The sequence below is a fragment of the Semicossyphus pulcher genome, unplaced genomic scaffold (genome assembly GCF_022749685.1).
Source record: "Semicossyphus pulcher isolate SPU_LCO1_2020_fin unplaced genomic scaffold, fSemPul1.0.p SCAF_16, whole genome shotgun sequence".
Taxonomy (NCBI): Eukaryota; Metazoa; Chordata; class Actinopteri; order Labriformes; family Labridae; genus Semicossyphus; species Semicossyphus pulcher.
Genome location: NW_027211670.1, coordinates 4,288,255 through 4,311,335, shown reverse-complemented (window position 1 = coordinate 4,311,335; position 23,081 = coordinate 4,288,255). Strand labels below are relative to the sequence as shown.

The following is a 23,081-nucleotide window of genomic DNA, read 5'->3' as shown; positions in this document are numbered from 1 at the left end:
CCTCAACCCATTTCAATGAGTCGTTTATTATTGTCGAGGGTTAATGATCTTTGTGGAATAGACAAAAAATTCTCTAGTTACTTTCAATCTCAATAGTTAGGCTTTAATAGCTGCTATACATTCAGCTGTGTGTATACATACTTGGTCTAATGTCTGATTAGATCTTTTTGTATATTGTGCCTTTTGAATGCAAGGCATGTTCTCCCCCTGCATGTATGGGTTCCCTCCAGGTACTCTGGCTTCCTCCCACACTCCAAAGACATGCTCATAAGGTTAATTGGTGACTCTAAAAATTGCCTCTAGATGTGTATGTGAGCGTGAGTGGATGACTGGCGACCTGCCCAGGGTACCCCACCTCTCACCCAATGACAGCTGGGATTGGCTCCAGCCCTCTCGTGACCCTTAACAGGATCAGCGGTATAGATAATGGATTGGTGGAAAAATAATAGCCTCAGTCTGGGACAGGTTATAAATTCAACGATGCCGAGCTTTAAAGGCGTGGATAAACGACAGGTTTGGACGCACTCATTTTCACAAACATGATTGATGTGTTCATTTTCATTATACCTCTATCTTCATTGCTTTGGGCTGCACCACATAGATCTTGTTCCTGTAGCCACACCACACCTTGTCGTGTACTACAGTCATGCAGCGGATGGAGTGGTGTGGTCTTCCCAAGTCTAACAGATGGTAGTTGGTTAGGTCCCACTGTCCATCTGACCAAAACAAAGAAAGACAACATATATGGTTATATTCACAGATAGAGCCCACATCAGGGTGATGTGACTTGTTTATTTGAACAGAACTTGTTGCACAGCTCATATCTCCTCACCCTCTCCTCTGTGGAATATTGCTAAAGTGCCGTCAGAAAGGCCGACCAGTACACGCCCTTTCACATGTCTGTTGGAGACAAACAAATGTTTTTCTAAACATTAGCAAAATGAGAGTGAAATGGAAGTTGATGTTGAAGTTAAGTGTAAAACATTCGATTTACTTACACTATGCCGAGCACAGAGTCCTTCAGCTTTATAGAATGGAGGCACTTCTTCCACTGAGTCACAGACGAGTGGACGTACACACTAGAATCAAGGAAGTTTTCTCAATCATCTGAAGTACTTGAACACTGACCATATACACGAGTGTGCTGAGCAAACAGAAACACATAAAAACTCACCATCCGTTCTGTGCACCCAGCCACATCGTGGGCTGAACGCTGCTCATTTTCTGAGCCTCTTCTCTCATCAGGTCCTGCTCCTCTGCACCAGGGTTGGAACTTACTCCATCTTTCAACAGATCACTCTCCCTGGTCAACAGAAACAACAAGTATTACAGTTGCTGCATTTGCATCTTTCTAACAATAAAATTCCCAGTCTGATTGGCAATAAACAAGCTGTCATTCTTTTTTAAACAGAAAGCTAAGTCTTCTGTCCTCTGCAACGTTGTTCTCTCCTTGAATCTGTAATTATATTACGTTACATTCAGTATAAAACCTGGTGAAAATTCCCAGGCAGCAGAGGGCGACTGAAATCTGGCCACAGGAGATCATGTTTGCACAACTCTTTAAAGTAATAATCTCTAAGATTTTAATTGAAATAAATGTCTGTTAAGTCACTATCTATCGCCGAATGAGGTTACACAATGGTGATTGTCAGTATTACAGACTGGGTGTCTGGTATGACCTTTGCGGGAAAAAATCACAAGCGGCGCCCAGTTAGTGACGCATTTTCCAACACCAAGCAGTGGTTGATCTGCCAGAGAGGGTAGGCGGAGCTAAGCGGGTGTTTTTCCGCTCTCTGCAAGTGTTGCAAGAAAACAGTAATCTCCTATGGCTGAAGAAACAAAGAAAAGATCGATGACAACAGATACAACTTCAAAAATAAGTGAAAATCCGGGAGCCAACTGTGGCCGTCACACATGCAACAGTGTGCTCCCGCAATTACTGTTTGTCGCCAATGGTGCCGCCAAAGAGAACGAAACTGAGATCTTCGAGATTATAACTTGTATATAACAGAAGCAGATATTAGCAAATTTCACGTTAATTGTAGAGATTAACTTAAATAGCTTATATAACCTAAAGGTTGTAGCGATTTTAGGAATATGAATCATATAAAGACACTCCGAAAAAACTGTATCAGCAAAAAAACTATTGTTGACACTGTGTTTCCATTGCAGTCAAAAATATCAAAAGGCCTTTCCACCCAGCCTGTAAAGATGAGCATATCTCATTTACAAAAAAAGGACACAGTTTAAATAACTTCCTGAGTGTGAAGAAATATTTTGCTCATTTTCTAAAATGAATTTGTTTTGTATTTAGCAAAATTTTAGAAAAAAAAATCAGAAATTGTAATACTGCTATCGATTTTTATTGTTGAATATTATCTTTAAAAGTTCTAAGGGTTAATCAACAGGAAGCTGTAGCACTGGATATATATTGGATGTGTTTTCCCTTGTTCTAAAGACGTACATAATGTTACAGCCCGTTTTACAGGAGTAAGTGCTTAGGGCAAAACACACACTTTGACAGCAATGTAGCAAAGTGTACAGCATTACAATAAGAATTTACTGTCAAACAAACATTTACAAAGCTTCCATGACAAACAATAAATAGTTTTACAGTGATTTGATGTTGTTGCTTGGTGGTTTTTCAATGGTTGGTGTAATAAAATGGGCAGCTTTATTGGAGACACTGTAGTGTAACGACATTGTGCCGGATAATGGGCCTCCTGATTTCACCTCTGAGAGTAGTTGGCTGGAGCCTCTGCTGTCTGCTGAGCTCCGAGTGGATCAGTGAAGACGTGTTCTGTGTAGACTCCCCTCAGGCTCTCTCTTTGGTCAGCAGACCCTTCACTGGTCTCTGTCGCCTCCGTGGCTTCCTCTGCTGGTCTGGATTCTGCAGAGAGGATCATCTCTTAGTTAACTGTGCAAACTCGTGTAGGTAATAATGAGCTAACACTTTAGCTTTCTTACATTAGGTGCCACAATGGGAGAATATCCAGCGTGTTCATGTACTGATTTGTCATCCTCTCACTAATCTTCAAATTGATGAGCATATCTCTTTTGTTTAGGTTTTTTTTAAAGCTAACAATTATTATTATTCAATTGTCTTACTTTTTCTGGCAATGGCCTGTGTTTATCAAGCTTTTAAGTGTTGGAAAATGGCTAAATATTTACAGAAGTGAAGCATTTTTGGTCCTGCTTTTACCATTTGAAGTAAAATAATTTCTGTAACTTTCTTGACTTAGTCCCATCTCTGCTATTGTTGAGGAGAGATCCAGAATTTGTGATCAGAAGATGTTAGTCACATGCATACACATTCTGTGGGAGTTGTTGTGTTCACTGACGACAATGACTTTGTAAAAAATTGTTTTAAAATAAAGACAAAAGGTAGCAGTAAGTAAAATGCAGCTCTGAAATCATCTGTTCCTGTGTTAATAAATTTCACTTTGATTGCTTGTACAGCCTCTGAGTTAAGGTAGAAATGAATGCTTTATATTGTTGGCCAGTATCTCCCAACACTATTCGAGTGACACTGTAGAAATAATATTTCGGGTTAACAGGAAGTGTGGCTGCCTAATGAGCCTCATTCCACATTCTTAATGAAACATCACTGTGTGCAAAGTGCATAATACATGCACATGAGGCACTAAGAGAGTTACAAAGTTTGATTGGATGGAGCTGACTAGGATGTCCCACACAGCTTAATCAAATAAAAATAATTTAAAATGATTAACCTATATTTTAATTTAATTCTCAAGTCGCAGTGGTTTTGTTCTAGGTTAGCTTTCAACTTTATTTTAAGGAGTGATTCTTACATGATAAATGTAGACTGTGATCACAAAGAGTGTCGAGTTAAAATGGTAATAAAAAGTAAACATGTCTGTCCAGTTTCTTCATCTTTTACCTGGACTGAGTGCAGTTTGAGGAACAGCTGTTGCTCCCTCAGCGTCACAACCAACAACAGTGATGCCTCCCAGCACGCTGTCACCTCCTGATGAGCTGTTGTTGGTTGATTGTGAGGTGCCTTCTCCCACTGGTTCTGCCTCAGAGTTTAGAGATATCTCCTCACCCGCGGGGTAGTCTGTCTCTCTTGCACCTTAATTAATACATTTGCAGATAAATAAGGAGATATGTGGGAATGAAAAATTATCATCTCTTCCTAGATGTTGACTCAAGTACACACATATTCATCTGCTGACCTGGTACACTGGCGATGCAGAGGACGTGGGAGTTGCACACAAAAAAGCTCTCCAGGATGTTTCCAGGCTGGTTTGCATCTATGACAACAGCTTTAGTTGTGGACTGGGTGCTAGTACAGATCCAAACAAGCGACGACAACTCTTCCTGCTGCCGTAACTCCTTCTGCTGCTCCTGCAAGAACAAGCAAAAAAAAAAGCAATGAGCATGAAATACTGTGCATACTGTGTGCAAAAGTGTGTGTTTGAAGCTAAAGGTTCTGTTACGCTATTTTTATATCCACATGCCCTCGTGGCATTGGAAGAATAATCTGTGTGTGTACCTTGAGTTCTTGATCCAGTTTGTCCAGGCTGCTCTGAGATCCTATTTTCTTTTTAGGGCTCTCTGGTCCAGGTACGTCACTGTAAAACACACTGGCTCCTACGATGGAACCTCCATCTCTGGTTTTCCCTCCAGAGAGGTTCACACCAGCAGCGCACCACAACTGAAGCACAGACACACAGTCAAAGCAGTCAAATACACTAAGATATGCAGGAGAAATATCAGTGCATCCCTAACACACAACCAAGTTTCACTTCAAGTTCTTTATAGTCACAAATTAATGTAGAAAATGTGTACAGACTCGCATTTCCCTTTTTTTCGTGACAGTCAGCTAGAATTACGCAGTGGTGGCACAATTACATTTACCTTTATGAGGCCTTTGCTTATGTCCCATATGAAACCAGAAGTCAATGTTCACGTTTTATTTCAGTCAAAGCCATGATATTTTCCCAAACTTAATCTGATTTTGGTACCATAACTAACAATAAATGTTGCAATTTGGTTATGTTTAGGCTTCAAGAAATTCTTGGTAAGGTTCAGAAAAAAGGTGAAACTATAACTAATCTCAAACCCTGATTTCGGGATGAAAGTCCTGTGTTTGTTTGACCCATTATCCCTGACCACCACACTGGCAAATGTTGTGGCTCTATATACTACCTCACCAGCCTTCCTAAGGTCCCGATCAGACAGAGCACGTTTTAGCAGCTGGGGGCGGCTTTTTTGTTGTTGTTTTCAATGAGAGGGAAGCTTTTTGCGCGCTGTTTGTGCGTTACTGAGCGCCTTGCATTTTTCCGCTCTGTGCGCCTCGTGTTTTTGGGGAAACGCTCTGAGGGCCTCTACTTGAAAAAACTTTAACTCAAAGTAGAAAAGCGGCCGACGTCGTTGGCGTTTTTTCTCATTTCTAATCGGATGAATTCTGTGGCGGTGACGACATCAATTTTACCGTTGGGCCAACTTATGTTATTCGCCGTGATCTTTCCTCTTTCTGAGGGTCTCATGTACCCACATGGATCTCTGCTTCCCTGTTTAGTGTATTTGGGAACAGCCTCTCACCCGCCATCAAAGCCAGACTAAGTGCCCTCCGCCTGTCCATTTTTTAATGCAGATATAACTAATCTATTGAACTCAAAGTTAAGTATTTTAGCTAGCCAAAATAAATGGGAACAGATCTTTCAGTTTACAAAATAATGGTTAGGTTAATGACAGCTAATGATTCGGTGGTCGCCTTAACAACAGTAAAAAACAAAAAGGCGCTGCAATATTTTTAACCGAAAAGGAACTAAAGGTCTTTATTGCAGTGACAGGCAAGAAATATATTTCCAATTGAAACACATAAATTTGAAATTCATGCTGACTGACTGAAAGAAGAAAAATTGGTGTCTGGGTAAACAATTCTATACATTTTATAATTGTGTGACTATTTCACAAACTACCTCCTGACTGGGCTGTATCACCCTACGTAGACAGAATCCATGACAGCTATCCAGAGATATGCAACGGAGCCAAAACACATTCACAGCTAACACAAAGAAAATGAACCATAATTGCAGGCACTGCAGTTATAAATGGTATAATATAATAATAATAATATTGGACTCTCAGCAGTTTCAGTGTGACCATGCAGACTTTAGTCTTCCTGTATTGGTTAAAATGATTACAATTTTAAAAAGATGCATATTTTATGTTGAGGATTAAAACTAAAGAGTACAATTGTGCAGCTGGAGGTAATACCTTCATAGAAGCATCTTTTTCATCCAGTGGTCTGAGGAAGACGGGAACAGGTAGATTCTTCAGCTTACCCTCAGCCTGACCACCGTTAGTCTAAAAAAGTAAATACATAGCATCCCAATTTGTTTCAGTCATAGCACACAGCTCACAATAGTTCAACGGATTGAAGGGGAACAGACAATCTATTGTTCTTACAAGGGAAGAAAAGAGGAGCGAACTCCTTACTTTGTATTTCTTAGGGAGACTCCAGCCGTAAGCCTGCACTCTGCCATCCTCCTTCTGGACGTGGGCTTTCACCTGCTGATACTGAGCCCTCTTCTGCTCTCGCCTCGACACAACGTTATCTGATGCCACTCTGTGGGACAGAACAGCAGCACGCTGAAAATGATGTCTTTTATTGGAAGCCAGGCTAGGTTTTCAACATAAATAGATGAAACTCATGGTTACTGTGAGCAACTTGTTTATAATAGTCATGTATATATGTACATAATAGTTTCTTTTCTTTTTTTGAAGTTTCAGTGTTCACATTTACAGTATATATGTATGTTATTATACAATGTAGGGTAAATAGTGAGGGAATTAAAATTTCAGTGACTAACAGTAAGGCATGCTGCAATATACTGCTCCCAATGTGAACAGTTTGATTGCCTAGTGGGGATGGGCTCCTGGACCCCCACCCTGGGATCCATACCCCTGCATGTTTGCAACATTCACAGTCTTTCATCCGCACCGCAGTTGCATTTAACTGCAACCGTCAGTTAAACAATCAGTTAGCTAATTTTGGTTATTATGTGACTTTGATGTTTTAAATGCTTTGTTCATACCAAAAACAATATTTGTGTAACACACAATAACACAAAACTAAACAATGAGGGCAGTGGTAGAAAAGCAACTCGTGTGATCTGCAAGGTAAAAAATAACGTTAATAGAGTGTGGTGTCTTTAAAAAAATATATAATGGCTGTTTTTGGTTTAAAAAATGCATCTTACTCTGAAAAAGGTCTATTTATGTAGGAATCCATTAATGTTGGAAGACACTGAAAAAACAATCTTAGCCTGTCAGTGGTAAAAACAAGCATTATTAGTGGACATAATTTGATTGTGCGCTTTTGCCGTTCAGCCATTACAGCCTAATATCGCAGCTGCCAGCTGAAGCAATCTACTTTTGTTTTTCCAAAATCATTTGTAGCTTTTAGTCATTCACACCCAACAATCTGGAAAAATATGACCCAGGTTTTAAAATACAAGAGATACCCTTTAATGCTTGATTGAAATCAGATGTGTCGAATCCTTTGTAAGTGTTCTATATCTTTGATTTTGAGTCAGTGCATCAATCAGATCTTCAGCACACACAGGTAACAGCATTACATATTTTCATTGACTGACTTACTCCTCATTGAGGAAATCGAAGGCTTTGCTCTTGTCACTGGGCAGCTGCTGCAGGGTGCTGCTCCTCTTCTTGACGGACGGCTGAATTTGAGAGGTGGGTGCGTTGTACTTGACGTTCACTGGGGCCTCCACCGCCGGCTTCTTGGCTGCCCCGCCCGACGAGCTAAACAAACGGCTGAAACTGGAGGTGTAAGGGCGGGGAAGTGGGAAGGAAAGGGGGAGAAAAGCACACAGACAAACATATAGAGGGGTGGACACAAGCAGTAGCTCGAGCGGCAGAGGTTGGATCCCACAATTAAGGATATAAAAAGTACCTTTCCCCATGCCAACACACCATGCCAGCTTTCACACAGGTAGCTATCAGAAACTGAAATATATATCCCGTTAACTTGTAAAGTCCATTGACAGGTCTCCCAAACAGCAAAGCATCAAAGCAGCTGTGCTCCCAGAATGCTGAGGATCAGGTAGGGCAGGGTTAATATTGAGCACCGACTGGGATGTTAGTCAACAACACAGAGCACGACAGGCCTGGACAATAACACTTTACATTTCCCCACTAGCGCTACCCCGGAGCAGATGGTATTCAGCACAACACATCTGACAGTTTATATACTAGCATGTTTCCAACACATTTATAGAGACTATAAATCTTCAACTTAAAGATAAGAAATATGCTCCACTTATTGTAGCTAAGTGAGACCATCTGTTTTGTTTTGACCAAAAAACTCCTCCAATATTCCTGCCTTCCCTCCCATCTCTAAAGCAACCCTCACAACACACCTCCTGCACACGGACATTACAACATCAGGCAGAATATAGAGGGACACACAGAAGCAGGGCAGGAGAGATGGTGGATTTATCAGATTTTGCTTCTCTTTTGCAAACAAATCCAAGGCCAAAAACAACGTTCCAAGTAATCCCTTCAAAATAAAACACACTCATTCCTTATGATACACAACAAAGGAGAGCCTGGATCACAGTTAGTTTTTCTTTGAGCAAACAGGTGCATTTTCCAAACCTCAGTCCTCACTCAAGCTTTTGCCTGGTTGATGTTTACAACTTTTAATAAAGAAAGACAATTGTCAAAGAAGCTTAGATCTGAGATCAGAGCCAATGTTTCCTCGCTCACTCTCCTCTGTTAAGATTTTGTTATCAAGATGAAAACATCAGAAGCCCAGTCAAGATGTTAACATGTCAAAGATTTACCTACATCCTGGAGAAAACCAAACAACACGGAATATAAAAGAAAAGCAAAATGAAACATGTAAACAACAAAGACATCACAGACTGTTGTTGGTATTTCAGAGCTCAAGTGAAAAGAAAAGAGGAGCTTACAACTGCCAGAGGCTGGATTTCTTCTTCTCTGGAAGAGATGGGTTCTCCTTTGAAGCCCTGAGAGAGACAATTCACTTTATTATCACATTTTCAAAGAGTGCAATTTTCACCTTTATTTGACACCTATAACATCAATTATCATCAGTGTTTTAAGTAGCAGAAAGAAACCAGCAACAGCTATTTTCAGCAAGTATAATGACAACTGTAGCAGGCGGATATACTCAGCTGTGGCTTAATCATTTTATTTTGTGAGCTGTTATATCAACCATTTTTGTAGAAGAAACATCCCTCTTTTTGTTGGTTTTGATGTAAAAATAAAGTGTTGTAAGCCATCGTCTGCAGTTACTACAAAAAAGAGTGGTAAGTATTTTACTACATAATCCATCAGTAAGAGTTATAGCCTCATTTATAATAAGAGCGCGAAACAAGTTGTTTCAAGCTTGTTTTATCAGATTCTATTCATGTAAAGGAAATAAAATGTGCCATTATGTAAGTGCAATCATATATTGTTTATTTTTATGTTAATCACAAATTTAGGCCTTGCAGTTTGGCATATAAAAAAATATTTCTGATTAAATTGCTATTCGTTAGGAAAATGGAAATGAGGTATTTTCCATCTGGTCATCTTGCCCTACTACTTATTCACGACTTGCCTCTGTGCATCCTGTCTTACCTGATCATCTCCGTCCATCTGACAGCTTCCTGCAGCTCCATCAGCCTCTCCTTATACTGGTTCCTTTCCATCAGTACTCTGGCCATCTCCACCCTGGTGAAGCGCTTCCTTTGTGCTGTAGGCACATCGCTCTGCAAGTACAACCACATTTATAATCCTCATTTAAGCTTTATATAAATCAGAAGATCAATATGACGGCTGTGAAGCTTTTTAAAGAAACCACCAAAGGCTTTACTGGGATGGTGCTTATTGACATTGTCAAGGTCATATTTAAAAATACTAAAAACAGGTTCAGGTTGAACAACCTGAAATATCTAAACCCCTCTAATCTATACAGATGCATCACACACTCAGACACACAAGGACTCACATCATCCTCGTTGTCATTCTTGACCTTCTGCTTGGCTTCTTCAAGCTCTGCTCGAATCCTGCAAGCGAGGAGAAAAAACCTTCAGTGTTTAGCAAGCCATGTTTATACAGTGTGAACTACAACTCTATATGTGGAATGAGAGGGCGGTGCAAAACATCTCACTTCTTGAGTTCTTCTTCTAACTCTTTGTTCTTCTCCTCCAGTTTGGTCTTGGACTGAGTGACAGCTTCCAGCTCCCCGCGCAGAGCCTCCTTCTCACAGGACAGTTCATCCAGGCGTGCGATCAGGTCGTTTTTCACAACATTCAAAGCATTTCTGAAAACAAAAACACATTAACAAACATTCTAGTGTGATGTCAAAATTGAACACAAGGTGGCAGCAGTGTACAGTTGCTCTAAGATGCAACAGAAGGATATTTGTGTTTTATTTACAAACAAGCTATGTTAACTTATTATCACTATCAAAAGTGCTACAAGAAGTAGAAAGTAAAAATAATAGCAGCTTCTGGCAAGTATTTTAACTCAATCACAGTTACAAGAACTGCTACAGAGGCAGTTCACAGTAGGTTGAATGTCAATTAACATCATGTATAGCCATAAAACAGAGCTCCACAGAGGGAAAATCATTTGCATCCAAACAGGTGCATCGGCAAACACTGAAAAATGAGTTAAATACGTCAGGTAAACAGTCTGGTATCCCATGACAATATGCCAAACACGAGGCGATCATCTCTAACAAGAAACAATATGAAGCGTATATAAGTATAAATACGTAAGATGATGCTGGTATTTATTCCATGAGTGGGCCATGTTAGGTTGTACGACAATAAATCTCTATAAACAGATATCCACAAATGAATGCAGAATCTGTAAGCAGGGGACACGATTTTTAGTACTGGAAGTGTCTGGTTCTGTGTTTAAAGTGAGGCGTATGCATTTGAGCTTTGCTTGTAGCAAAAAAAAAAAAACAGTCCCTGTGGAAGGGAAAAAGGTAGAACATTGGCTGAAATTCAATCCCAGAACCCAGTGAAAGACTATTTAACTTCATCTATTTCTCTAAACGGATATCTGCATCTAATTCTCATGTCCCAAGTTTCTAGTTGAAATGCAAACATTAAACAGCAGACAGAAGAGAAAGTTTCAGCCTGGATTTCAAATATCAGTTATGAGAATATAAGCTGGCTTCACCAGAGGCCCTAAAATTGGTTTAGCCTCTGGGTCTGGGATATTGACTGCAATGTTTAATGTAAAAGTTATTTTCCATGAAGTCTTGATGTGGTTACTCCTGGCTCGTCAGATATAGTAGAACTGTTCGATATAAGAAAGCCTGCAGTGAGCTATGTCATTGTTCAATTTTAAAATGAAGACATGATATGCAATAAATAAACCTACAATAACAGTTCCCATTTCTTTCTCCTGTTCAGTATGTTTTACACAATACCTTTGTTTGTTACAAACCTGTCTCAAAATCCAAAATAATTCCAAAAAGCAAAAGTTGTTTAATTTCACTACAGTGGCTTTATCAACCACATTTTCCTATTCTGTCCCCCCTTAAACATGATGTTAGCTAACCACGCAGTCGTCACCACATTGCTATGGAGACTGCTCATTTTAGGTTAGCTGACAGCTAGCTTGAGCTTCATCTGATTGGCTAATCAGTGTTAATGCATGACCCCGTATAACAGCTTCAGCTTATACGTAGCTCAACTGTTTGCATGCTGAGTGTAAATGTAAGGCACTTACATAAAGTGGAAGTTGATATTCATCAGGTTTTGAATCTTGCAGCCAGAACATATACATGTGGGGCACAAACGGCTTTAAAAAACAAAACAAACTCTTCAGTAATTATAATGAGTACTAACTTGGTCTCCAGCAGCTGAGTGTTCTCATGGATAAGATGCTCCACTTCCCGACCCATACCTGAAAGTGATCACCCATAATATAAATATAAAGTAAACGTCATGTTATCATCCATCCAACATGAAAAGGAAAAATACAAAATATTGTTTCTTATGTCTATTCATACATTAACATTGTTCTCACAGTCTTACCTAGAAAGTTGTAATCTGAGAATCATGCAAGAGACAACGGAAGATTTGAATGGAAGTTAAATGGTCTCATTTGAACATCTCTAGAATGGCACTCCTGCGTTGTGAAATAATACTATTGACTAATCTGTTCTATATAACCGTAATACAGTAACAGAGGGAACTGAGAGTGAACACATAATCAGGCACTAAAACAAATGATAAGAAGAAGATACTAGCAGAGAGATATGGGGGGATGTATTGATACACACCAGAAAACTCATCTGTGAGACAATAAAGCCCGCCAGCCAAAGGAAAAAACAATTCAGAGAATATGGCAGGGGAAGAAAACATGTATGAAAAGGAGGGATTGTGACAAGATCATAGTATTAAAGCATGTGAGGCAGTGTGAGGCTTCTTACCCAGCAGATCCGCTCCTTCATCCATGTCTCCGATCAAGTCGTTTCCTGCAGACGACAGCTCCTCAAACAGAGACTCAGTATTACGGTCAAATGCTAGGTTCTCTATTCCACCTTTAGTTGGTGTGCTGGATGGACAGATACGGGGCGAGGTGGGGGACAAGACAAAGACAAAAGAGGGTTAAAAAAAGTGATTATCATAATTAAGGAGGCAGGATATAAATATATGCTTTGCTGAAAATGGTCTAATGCATTTTTCAGCACTGTTTATAGTTCAGCCCTGTTTTTAAGCTCAAAGTAAAGTAAGAATCAAAAATTGTTTGATAGAATCTTTTAGGGAAAAAAAATGTATATTAGTGGTTCGGATTGTTTCCTTCTTGACCTCGGACACATCTGTTGACAAAACAATCTTACCACAAGGTCTATCTAGAAGTCGCTCTGAAGCTTTTAATTGTAAATTAATTTCTTGCAATAATTTTGTGACCTGTTCTTAGAGATGTACATCTAAAGAAGATACAAATGGGGACAGACAAAAAGGAAAAGAAATTAGATGCCTGTTTATTATGGATCGACCTGCTGTCCAATCACAGGAAGTGTTTACCTGATAAACCATTCAAATGGGAATGACATAGCAAACGTGATTATCCTTTCCCTACTTTTATATTTCCCAAGCCCAGTAAATTGACGGTTTATTGAAGTTACTGAGGGTGTGCTCAAAATCCTGAGTGGCAGGGTTACCATGGTTTCCAGAAAATTCTAATTTAGCATGCAAAGTGGCACATGCTTATGTTTGCTTTTTTGGTTACCAGCTAATTGAACAATTCATCATCATTATCACCTTTTGCCTATAGGCATCCTGTGCTACAGTTAAATGCATTTCCCCCCATTTGCTGCCATGTCACAAACAAGTGGTAAGTACAGCTGTAATGACAAAATGTTGCCTCCAAAGCCAAATTTCAACATTAGAAAGATGTGGGGAAGGAGACGTTTGACACAGGTTGATCAGTTGCTGAACAAATCATTAGAACATACTGAAGCTTTAACTCATTTTTGTTTTTTGTCTTTTCATGAAATTACTTAAGATGATGAAACATATAGACCAATACATAAAAATATATTTCCAACCTCATGATGATAGAATGTTATTATCAGTCGTGTACCTAGTTGCTCTGCAGCCATCGAGGTCCATGTCCAGCTCAGGAGTGGACTCTATGATTGCCTGCACCTCAGACTTCTCCAGGTCGTCAGCACCTTCTGGTACAACCATCAGAGATACAAAACAAAAGAATGAGCAAGCCTGTACACTCGTGCAAGTAGGTAATGTCAAAGCGTCTCATGTTTACATGAAAGACAAGGTGCAGTACTGACCATCACCTTTGAGGGGTGAATGACTTGACTATTTCACCAAAGCTTACCATGCTGTCCATCTTGCACCGCTGCAATGTTCTTACTGCTCTCTGGTTTCCCACTGTTCCTGTCCAGGTTCTTATTGAGTCCGTCAAAAACTTCCTGTTCCTGAAGGGGCGTGTCCACTGACTCCATGGCAACATCGGAATTATCAGTAGACGGGGTCACAGAGGTTGCCCCACCCCCAGCACTGGACGCAGGCCTCATTCCAGTGGACACTCCCTCATGAGGAGATAGTGGTGTGGTGGACTGAGAGTTACCGCTGTTTGTAGATGTCGGGGTGTTTGATTTCGAGCTTCCACCCTGAGAGGACATGTTGGATTTGGATTCTCCAACTTGTAAAGACAGAGGAGTTCCACTTTTGGACACACTTCCCTGGTTGGTTGGTGTACTGGACTTGGATCCTCCACGGTTTGCACCAGCCATTTCATCCTTAAGACGGAAGAAGAAGAGGGCAGAGACAAAAAGAGTCAAAAATATAAAAGTAAAGAAGAAACAGAAACTAAAGATGTGTAAAAGAAGTGGACATAGCATCGGGGTCTGAAAATAGAAGCCAATGCCAAGTGCCTAAAACCTGGATTCTTTAAAATGGCCAAGAGGGGAATCTTTCTTATCGAAAATCACCCTACTTATTAGAATCAGAAATACTCGGGGGGAGACTCAGGCGTTACAGTTGCACTGATACAGAGAGAAGCATACTCGATTTATTACCTCAGTAAACATTTCCAAATGAGTTTATGGTCTCAATAGATAGTTTTAAGTTTTCAATACAGCATGATGTTCAGTTTGTAACTCTGTCACTGTAGCTACATCCACTTCTTATTTCTGAGTGAAATAAACATTAAATATTTATTTGTTAAACCTCTCATATTTTAAACTAACAAACTAATAACAACACAAAAAAACAACATATCAAAATACCATCTATCCATCCCCATGGTTAATTAAACAATATCACATGAGAGGGAGTGGTGTTGTACTGAATATCATAACAGCTGTGATTCGGTGGTAGGCCGCAGATAATCACAGCAGTGCTGATATTATGTGCAACATCACAACCTCGAGTGTGATATTGCTTTTATACAACAGTTACACAAGCAGCAAATTGTAGTAAAAAGTAATGGTCAACAACGGATTATTTTTGGCCCCACCAACTTAACTAGTTCCAATGATCCAATGTTACAGTTCCTTAACTTAACTGAAACTGGACTATAGTTGCCAAGCGGCCCAAACATTTTACTGCACTCTGTGTCTCTGTGATCACAGATCAGCTGTTTTATAATATGTTTATCTGTAGGTTTTAATTGATCATCAACCAGTGAAGAGTCTGTTATGTGATTCAGTGGTACCAGCTTGATTAATCTAGACATACACGGTCTGCTGTGATGTTAATTAACAGCATTCAGAACACCTGGCTGAGGCGGAGTGATTCACAGAGTGTCCCAGTGAGCTTGTACTCTACATCACCACTCATGGAACGCCTCTTATCCATGAATCAGATTCCTTGGTCGGAACATATTATTAATAATGAACACTCTACATGGTTGAGGTTTACTTTGACAATTATTTCTCTACATTTTAGTTTAGCTAAATAATTTAAAGTCAGGGCTGATTTAAATTAGCCTTTTGTTGACCTTTCAACCATGAAAATCTACACTACAAATAAAATTTGATTGAATTTGATTTGTTGATTGACTCATGCAGCTAAAACCAACAAATGCTGATCAAACCACAACATGCAAACAGGACATGCTATCTTTCACAAATTTAGCAGACATTTTCACTTGTTATAGCGCAAAAAAACACAGCTTAAACAAATTATGTCACCAGCTTGACATGAGTATTTTCCAGTAATTTGGCATTTTTTTTAATCACACCACAGCAAAGTCAGCATCACAACTAATAAGAAAGTTAGGTTTGCTAGATGCTGTTGTTAGATTTTCTCTTTGAGGTCTACCTGGTCCTGATCAGCCTCCTCATTAAGCAAATTCTCCTTCACACTTTCACCTTCCATTTTCAAAGGGCAGAAGTGTTCCTCAGGCTGAAGGATATTAAAGATCTTTTAGGCAAAAAAATAATCAAACCTGGACTAAGAAATGTCACATTTTGTATGTTAGGATGTTACGTGAAATAAAAAGAAGAGAAAAGGATGTTTCATCAGAACTGTTCTGACAGGGTACCAAAAAAGAAAACAAAGTTGAGGAAATAGCCTGAACTCCATGAGTGAACTCTGTAGTGAGCAGTATTTATGGCTTCGTCTGGCACACAAGGTGACCTGTTTGGCAAAAGCTTTCTGTGTTAATTAATGAAAATGAACTGGATTTACAGCACCAATCAAACACCATGGTTTATCGGCTCTTAGCAGCCCCATGTGGCATGCAGAATATCTAATCCCGTATTGTTTTGATCCAGTATGTCAAGTGGCTTCAGTCCTATAAATAGCGCAGTGCCTGATGGAAAAGAATCAATCAGGACAACAACAGAGCATCTATACTGATCCCTAGGTCACCTTGAAAAGCGAGGAGTGGGGGATGCAAGATTTAAATAACACGGGAGGCTTTAAGACTATTAAACTTTCTCCATACTGTTTTTGTTCTCTTGAAGTCCTCTTAACCTTTGTGAGTCTACCTGCACTGATGGGAGTATTTCCCTTAACATCCCTCGTCTGCATCTGCATCACTCTGTTGTTGCTATAGCAGCACTAAGCAGCCAATGGGGCGAAGCTTCCCTCTGCAGCTACTCTGCTGATAATGACTCTTCCCCAACCCTCCAAAAACGTTACACTGACACACAAACACACTCTCTCCATTAACTGTAAATCTTTATAAAAATGTCAAGTCAGAGGACAAAACACAAAGGCTACAGGGCAGTGCCTTGTCTTTAGTGGGGGTGCCTGGTAAGACTGTAAGCCCCCAGGTTATTATAATAATTGGGCCCCATTTTTATTTTATTTATTTTACAGCTTTTTACAAAGATACAAAGCAGTTTGCTTTAGCCAGCAACCGGGAGACGGGCTCTAACTGCCGCAATGTAATCTTACAGGGCAAATGCGTAACTCTAAAAGAGCTGATTTTCTTCCACAGAGAGGATCAGATTTTTCAGGTTTTTTTAAACTTTCTGACAACATCATGGAAAGGATTCCTGCAGAAAAGCCAGCCTTTACAAGCCAAAATATATGAAATAGAGCTCAGGTTTAAAAATAGCATACCACTCAAAATTACATTACACAGTATTAAGTAGTAAGGCACAACATATACTTAAACAATTAGAAATGTTTTGTAACCATTAGTCATTCAGACCAGATGGCCCAAACAATGACACTAGCCCTGAAAACATGTTTGAAAATAAAGGTTACTCAAACTCAAACCACTTCCCAAGTTATACAATGTCCATGTGACCCTGTACTAGTGTAATCATAGCAAATGAATACTTGTTAGGAGGTCATTAATATTCATGATGGCGCCTTGCTTGCAGCATGGTTTCCAACAGCAACAATGTGAAGACACTCTGTCCTTTCCACCCTCCCTTTAGGTGAAAGGCAGGCCCCCGAATGGTACCACTTCCTCTACTTGCTGGGCTCCCAGCCACCCCATTTAACACACACACACACACTGCTACTAAAAATTCTGAACACACTGAACAATCCTTTCTCTCTGAATAGAAATGTACTCTTTCTTTGGTGATTGCTGGCATTGTGTGTTTGCATTTTGTTTCCACAACCTCTTCTAAGAATTGAACAGGGGATGATGTCACCAGTATGATCCGTGGGAAGCTCTACCGGCCAACTTCAGACAGTAAATTTACACTCTATAACTAGCGATAGAAAAAAGTCTTTATTTCATTAGGTCTACAAAAGCAGGTCTGATTTGTGTGAGTTTGTGTAACTGTGTCGTAATTCATGTCATACCTTGAGGCTGGTGTTGGACCGCGGATGGCTAAGGTTGTTGAATCTCCATGGTTCAGAAGACGTGTCCACAGGTTCCCTCTGGAGGTCAGGGGTCATGCCATCAGTCCCAGGAAGTTGGAATATGCCCATGGAGATGGGACGTTCCTTCCTGGATACAGGGACAAACAGAAGGAAGGAGAGGAAGTTAGTGTTGTTTTTTTTATTTTCTAATTACATAAGAGCCGCCTGACTAAGAGGCTCCAGCTTAATAGCTTCTCTATGAGGCTGTACTTAGGCACAGTGGGTCTAATCTTAGTCTTAGTCTAAGCATGTAACTATTTGCCAATCAGAACTTAATACAAAGTATTGCAGAGGCAAAGTATTAGACGCATTGAAATTCTGACCATGATTCTTTCTCTAAAGGAAATGTCAGGGGTTTACTTAAGCTATTGAAATGTTTCCTAGTGGGGAAAAGAAAAATGTGTCCGGGCAATCCATCCAATATCAGTCAGGACATTTTACTTTAAACTACCAATGTAGAAGAAGTCATAGGGATAACCAAAGTCAGCTGTTTTGTGTTGCGTCTTAATCCTCCAATCACTAGAGCAGCTATTTCACTCTTCCACTCCATCATTACAACCAAGACTGAGAGAGTGGTAAAAAAGTAAGCACTTATTATTAACACTAATGGGGATGGACATGGGGCTTCATTCTCTCTGGGTACAACCGATATTTGTAGATATTTCTGTCCAGACCAAGTGCTGGGCTGTAAATCCCAATGACAGACCATCATCACTATTTCTAGAGCCTTGCTGCTGGTGCCTGAAAATAAAGAATTCTTTCAGTAGCAAAGGAGACCTTAAACAAGGAAAACAGCACGGGCAAGAATGATTTATAGTCAGTAATAAAATGTAGCGGGTAAGGGATATATTTTACACCATATAAAACAGGTTGGACATGCTCTAATTAGTTTTAATGTCTCTACCGTCTCTCAGTATGTAGCAGCTACTGTTTGTCACACAGCCTGAAGTCACTTCCATTTTTTACTTAAAAAAAACAAAAGCATGTGCCAATTGTCTTCAGCCTGTTTTTTAGGTTTCCCATTGTTCAGTGAATTGGAAGCAGATCAACATAATATACTCAGAGAGACTAAACAAAACAAATTGGGTGATACCAAATCTTAGTCAAGACTTCACACAGAGGTGTTGCAGCAAAGATTCCCTTGGCACTGAAGTGGTGGGAAGAGAAAGCTGGCTGTCTCATAAACTCCATTACCTCCTACCTACTAGGTCTGACAATAACAAATCCATTTGTATCTGACTCTTTGATGGAGATGTGTTATTAGAGCGAGGTCAGCAGAGAGACTTCACACAGAGGCAGGAACATTAATCTGTTACTATGTCTAACTCTGAAAATAACTCACTTACCAGCTCCATCTTGGTGTAAGAAGATATAGTAGTGATTCTCAAAAGCACTATTGCTTTTTCATTAATAGTTAACTTGAGGAGATCGTACTTTTTCACTGATAGAGGCCAAGATACTCTGGCTGCATAAAAAAAGAAAAACTCAGATGTAATACATATGCTGAAGTGTTCTGCAGACTTTGAGACTTTTTACTTTTCAGAAAATGATCAAGGTACACAAATACGCTGAATTGAAACCCCTGTATAGAGATAGGTATTGCAAACAAACAGACCTATCTTGCATGGAAGTGATCATATTCAAACTTCTACACTTCAAACACTGAAAGACCAATGATATTCAGTCACATTTAGGAAAACACTGAAGTAGATACACTGCACCCTCTGTTGCATCCGACCAGACAGCAGCAGCTATTCTCAAAATATTGCACAGGGCGAGCCGAACAATGGCTGCCACAGTGAAAAGAGCACCCGGTAGGCAGCAATGAAAAAACAACAGCCCAAAAACAATGGACACACCACCATATTGAGAGGAAGAGGTCACACGCAGGCCACTGATGGTCACCACTGCTGCCTTTTGTTGTAACTGAACTGAGGGATGAAGGAAAATATCACATGCACACCATCAGTCCTAAAATACTGTTTCATTTTCAACTAAATTATGAGAATAATCATATAAACTCGTGTAAGGTGGTCATAACAAAGGTGGTGTAGTCCTCCAGGTATGACTCTGCCATTTTTCACATCTTTCCTGCCCTACTTTCAGTGAGCTGTCTCATACTGTGAGACTGTAACGCACCCACATGAGAGCAACGCTGCGACTGCATGGCTACCAGCTGGCAGCTGTTAAAAGTCATCGATTACAGCAGAGAAGATACAATAAGATAACACATTACAATTAGAAAACAAAGAATACCTGCTGGGTCTGGGTAAGGAGGGTAAGGAAGGCAGGGCAGGTAAGCCACCGGTAGACACGGAGTAGTGAACCAGCAGCAGCACTGACAGCGAGACCAGTACAGCAGAGTTGATGACCACCGCTCCCCCAACAAAGCCAAAAACAAACAACAGCATACACCCGGGGCTCATGGCCCCCCCAGATGATGGCCCAGTGCCTAAACAGGGACCAGAAGGTTTGGGGGGCACAGATGATGACAGCAGATGAGGTGAGGGTCACTGAACCATCAAGCTGGCAGACCTCTGATTGGACAACCTCTGTAAGTTCATGTACAGCTTATGTCAAAGATGCTGTATCCTTGTAGCAGCAAAGCAGTGGGCTCCATATACTGCAACTCAATTTTGAAGCAGACAGAGAGCAGGAGCAGGTCAAAGGCAGAGCGATCTGCCAGCGGCAGTCACAACAACAGTAATCCTGGTGGCTTCAGCAGCAGTGACCGATTAAAGCAGAGCAGCAGCACACGCTGCAGAGCAGCGACAGGCTGGTAGAAGCAGCAGCAGCTCCTGTTCCCCAGTGTCCTCCTCTGAATGGTAATTCTATTTTCTTCCTCCTTCACTTTTCCTATCTCCTGCCGAGATGCAACGCGGCTGCCGCTGTGCAGTCTAGAACACTCTGACGCTCTCCCTCTCTCCCTCTGGTAGCACCCACCACCCCTCCCTCTCTGTCTCTCCCCATCTCCCTCTCTCTCTCTCTCTTTTGGATGCTGAGGCAGCTCGTTCCATATGCCTCTTCTCAGGCTGCAGCTTATTGGCTGCAAAATGGGGAGACTGTTAAAAAAAGTGTGTGTGTGTGTGTTTGTGTGTGAGTGTGTATGAGTGTGTGTGAGTGAGTGGGGGGGGGGAGGTTGGCAGTGTTTCTGTATAAATTTGATAGATCGTAAGAGCTAGGAAGCACAGGGGGCTACCTGATTACACATATAGAGCCCATGGTGCATTTGTATAAACGGACATAGGTTTTAAAGTCAAAGACACATTTCTTCAACTTTGGGGTATGTATCATATCACTAGAGTAGAATTCTTGTATTTTTAATCCCGGCCCTATTTTCATGTATAGTTTTGGAAAAGCCCCGCCAGATGGATTCAGCAAACAGCTGCATGATGGGCTGTAATGGCTCCAATGAAATCTTTCAGGCCAAAAGGGTTGATCAAAATACATCTCCTGTAAATGCTTGCCTTTGCCACTGTCAGGCTGAGATTGTTATTCTAAGAGACTGATAATATTACAGATCCTTCACGTCCCTCTTTTTAACGCCAGCAGACTCCATTGACCAAAACAATCATTTTGGCTTGCAGAACATGAGAGGTGCTGGTCTACTGTTGCCGTCGGTGGTTAAATAAGTTTTTAGTTGCAATACTTTGATCTGATTTATATTTTGTAAGGTATGGTCTTATGTAGAGTAACGTATATTAAAAGCAGGGGATGCTTAAGAGTGGATACCTGTGATACACAGGTCACAACCACAGCAACCAGGATAGAGGCGTAGCAATGCATAATCATTCTCAACCAAATAACATCAGAAAACACAGGATTTCAGCAGCCAAAATGCCAAATTTGAGGCTTCAATTCTGTAGTCCACAATTTAATAGGGGACATCACAGTGACTATGTCACTTCTTTTTCACAGTCCTTGGTCATAGACCAAAGAACAGGCCAAATTGAAATTTTGTGGATGGTGCTAGATTATCGGAACCAAGTGCCAATCAGAGGAAGGGTAAAAGGAAGTGCCCAGGATACAAAACCCCTTTACAGAAGTATGAAACAGCTGTAAGTCCACCTAAAGCAGAGAAACTCACTGTAAAACAAAAAGTAGAAACCAAGCGGAAGAAGATTTCTGATAAGACCGAGGAGCCTTTTGAGCCCTGTGCTGAATGCATTATTTGTTATAACCAACCAACACTGCACCTTATTAGAGACTTCCCTTCCCCTCAACAAAGTGTGGTGAGGGAAGCATCATACTCTTGGGGTGCTTCTCTACTGCCTTTGAAAAATCATGAAGGTAAACCGTAAGATTAATTCATCAAAATACCAAAAAATGATACAGGAAAAACAGCTTGAACAGAATGAACACTGATGCTTTCTGACAGACAAGGCTGAACCAGTCAGTATAATATAAATCTAGTGACAGTTGAAAAGTTCCTTTAAACAGGGTGGGGTTGGGTGTCAGCTGACCTCCAGGCTCCTTGCAGCAAAAATAATTTGCCCCGCTAGTGAGCAATAAACCACAAAGCCCATCATCACATTAAAGTAGATTGTTCTGACAGGAGCCAAACTGCAGCACTGATTTACATCTACAGCATCCTTGATTTGCCCCACTGAATTCCAGTTTAACTCCTTCCTGCTGTTTATGATGACAGAATTTCTTCTTTTAAATGTATCTTCTCATAAAAGATCATGTCAATAATATTTCATAAAATAAAATTTTTCCCTCTCAACTCTTTTGCGTTTAGCTGCAGCAACTTTCAAGTTTTTCTCCTTTTTCCTGCTTTCATTCTTTGCAGGATTTCTGTGCTGAGACAGGTTCTCTGACCTAGTTCTGCCTCTTGCCCACGGGGGAAAATATAGTGTATGTGTGGGAGTACATCTTGCAGTGGTTAAAGCTGCACCAATACAGTGTTGCAGACCTAATATATCCCTCTCAAGTCCAAAGATCCAATATATTGACCCTTAAACTGTTTATTTTATTTCATGAATTTAAGTCAAAATAAGTATCTTAAGTACAAAATCACTAGTGTCGAGAAAAAACAAACAAACTTAAAAGTCGTAAATCAACTATCCACTAGCTGATTATCGTCCAATAAATCCCAACCACTGGCCCTCCATTATCATTATATTTTACAGGGATGCTAACATGCTAACATACATGTTACTAAAGTAAAATTATTTATCTTTGCTCTTTGTCAAAACACCATCCAATGTTGCCAACTCCAAGGCCTAATGAGTTACAGCGAGCATGGTGAGG

At 40.3% G+C, this 23,081-nt stretch overlaps 1 protein-coding gene across 3 annotated transcripts in view; it reads right to left on the bottom strand.

Moving 5' to 3' along the window:
• spag9b (sperm associated antigen 9b) overlaps positions 1-23,081 on the bottom strand; it is a 44,508-nt gene that overhangs the window by 4,373 nt on the left and 17,054 nt on the right. For 2 of the 3 annotated variants that reach the window (XM_069664001.1, XM_069664004.1), the window contains exons 5-24: positions 17,769-17,916; positions 13,870-14,293; positions 13,615-13,708; positions 12,458-12,582; positions 11,871-11,928; positions 10,172-10,324; positions 10,010-10,067; positions 9,640-9,770; positions 8,967-9,023; positions 7,633-7,812; positions 6,469-6,598; positions 6,247-6,336; positions 4,517-4,678; positions 4,197-4,368; positions 3,902-4,093; positions 2,734-2,890; positions 1,175-1,303; positions 999-1,079; positions 833-900; positions 568-716 (exon numbers count right to left, since the gene is read on the bottom strand). In XM_069664001.1, coding sequence (XP_069520102.1) covers positions 568-716; positions 833-900; positions 999-1,079; positions 1,175-1,303; positions 2,734-2,890; positions 3,902-4,093; positions 4,197-4,368; positions 4,517-4,678; positions 6,247-6,336; positions 6,469-6,598; positions 7,633-7,812; positions 8,967-9,023; positions 9,640-9,770; positions 10,010-10,067; positions 10,172-10,324; positions 11,871-11,928; positions 12,458-12,582; positions 13,615-13,708; positions 13,870-14,293; positions 17,769-17,916 — 2,758 coding nt within the window. The remainder of the gene's footprint in view (positions 1-567; positions 717-832; positions 901-998; positions 1,080-1,174; positions 1,304-2,733; positions 2,891-3,901; positions 4,094-4,196; positions 4,369-4,516; positions 4,679-6,246; positions 6,337-6,468; positions 6,599-7,632; positions 7,813-8,966; positions 9,024-9,639; positions 9,771-10,009; positions 10,068-10,171; positions 10,325-11,870; positions 11,929-12,457; positions 12,583-13,614; positions 13,709-13,869; positions 14,294-17,768; positions 17,917-23,081) is intronic. The other variant, XM_069664002.1, reaches the window with a different exon arrangement.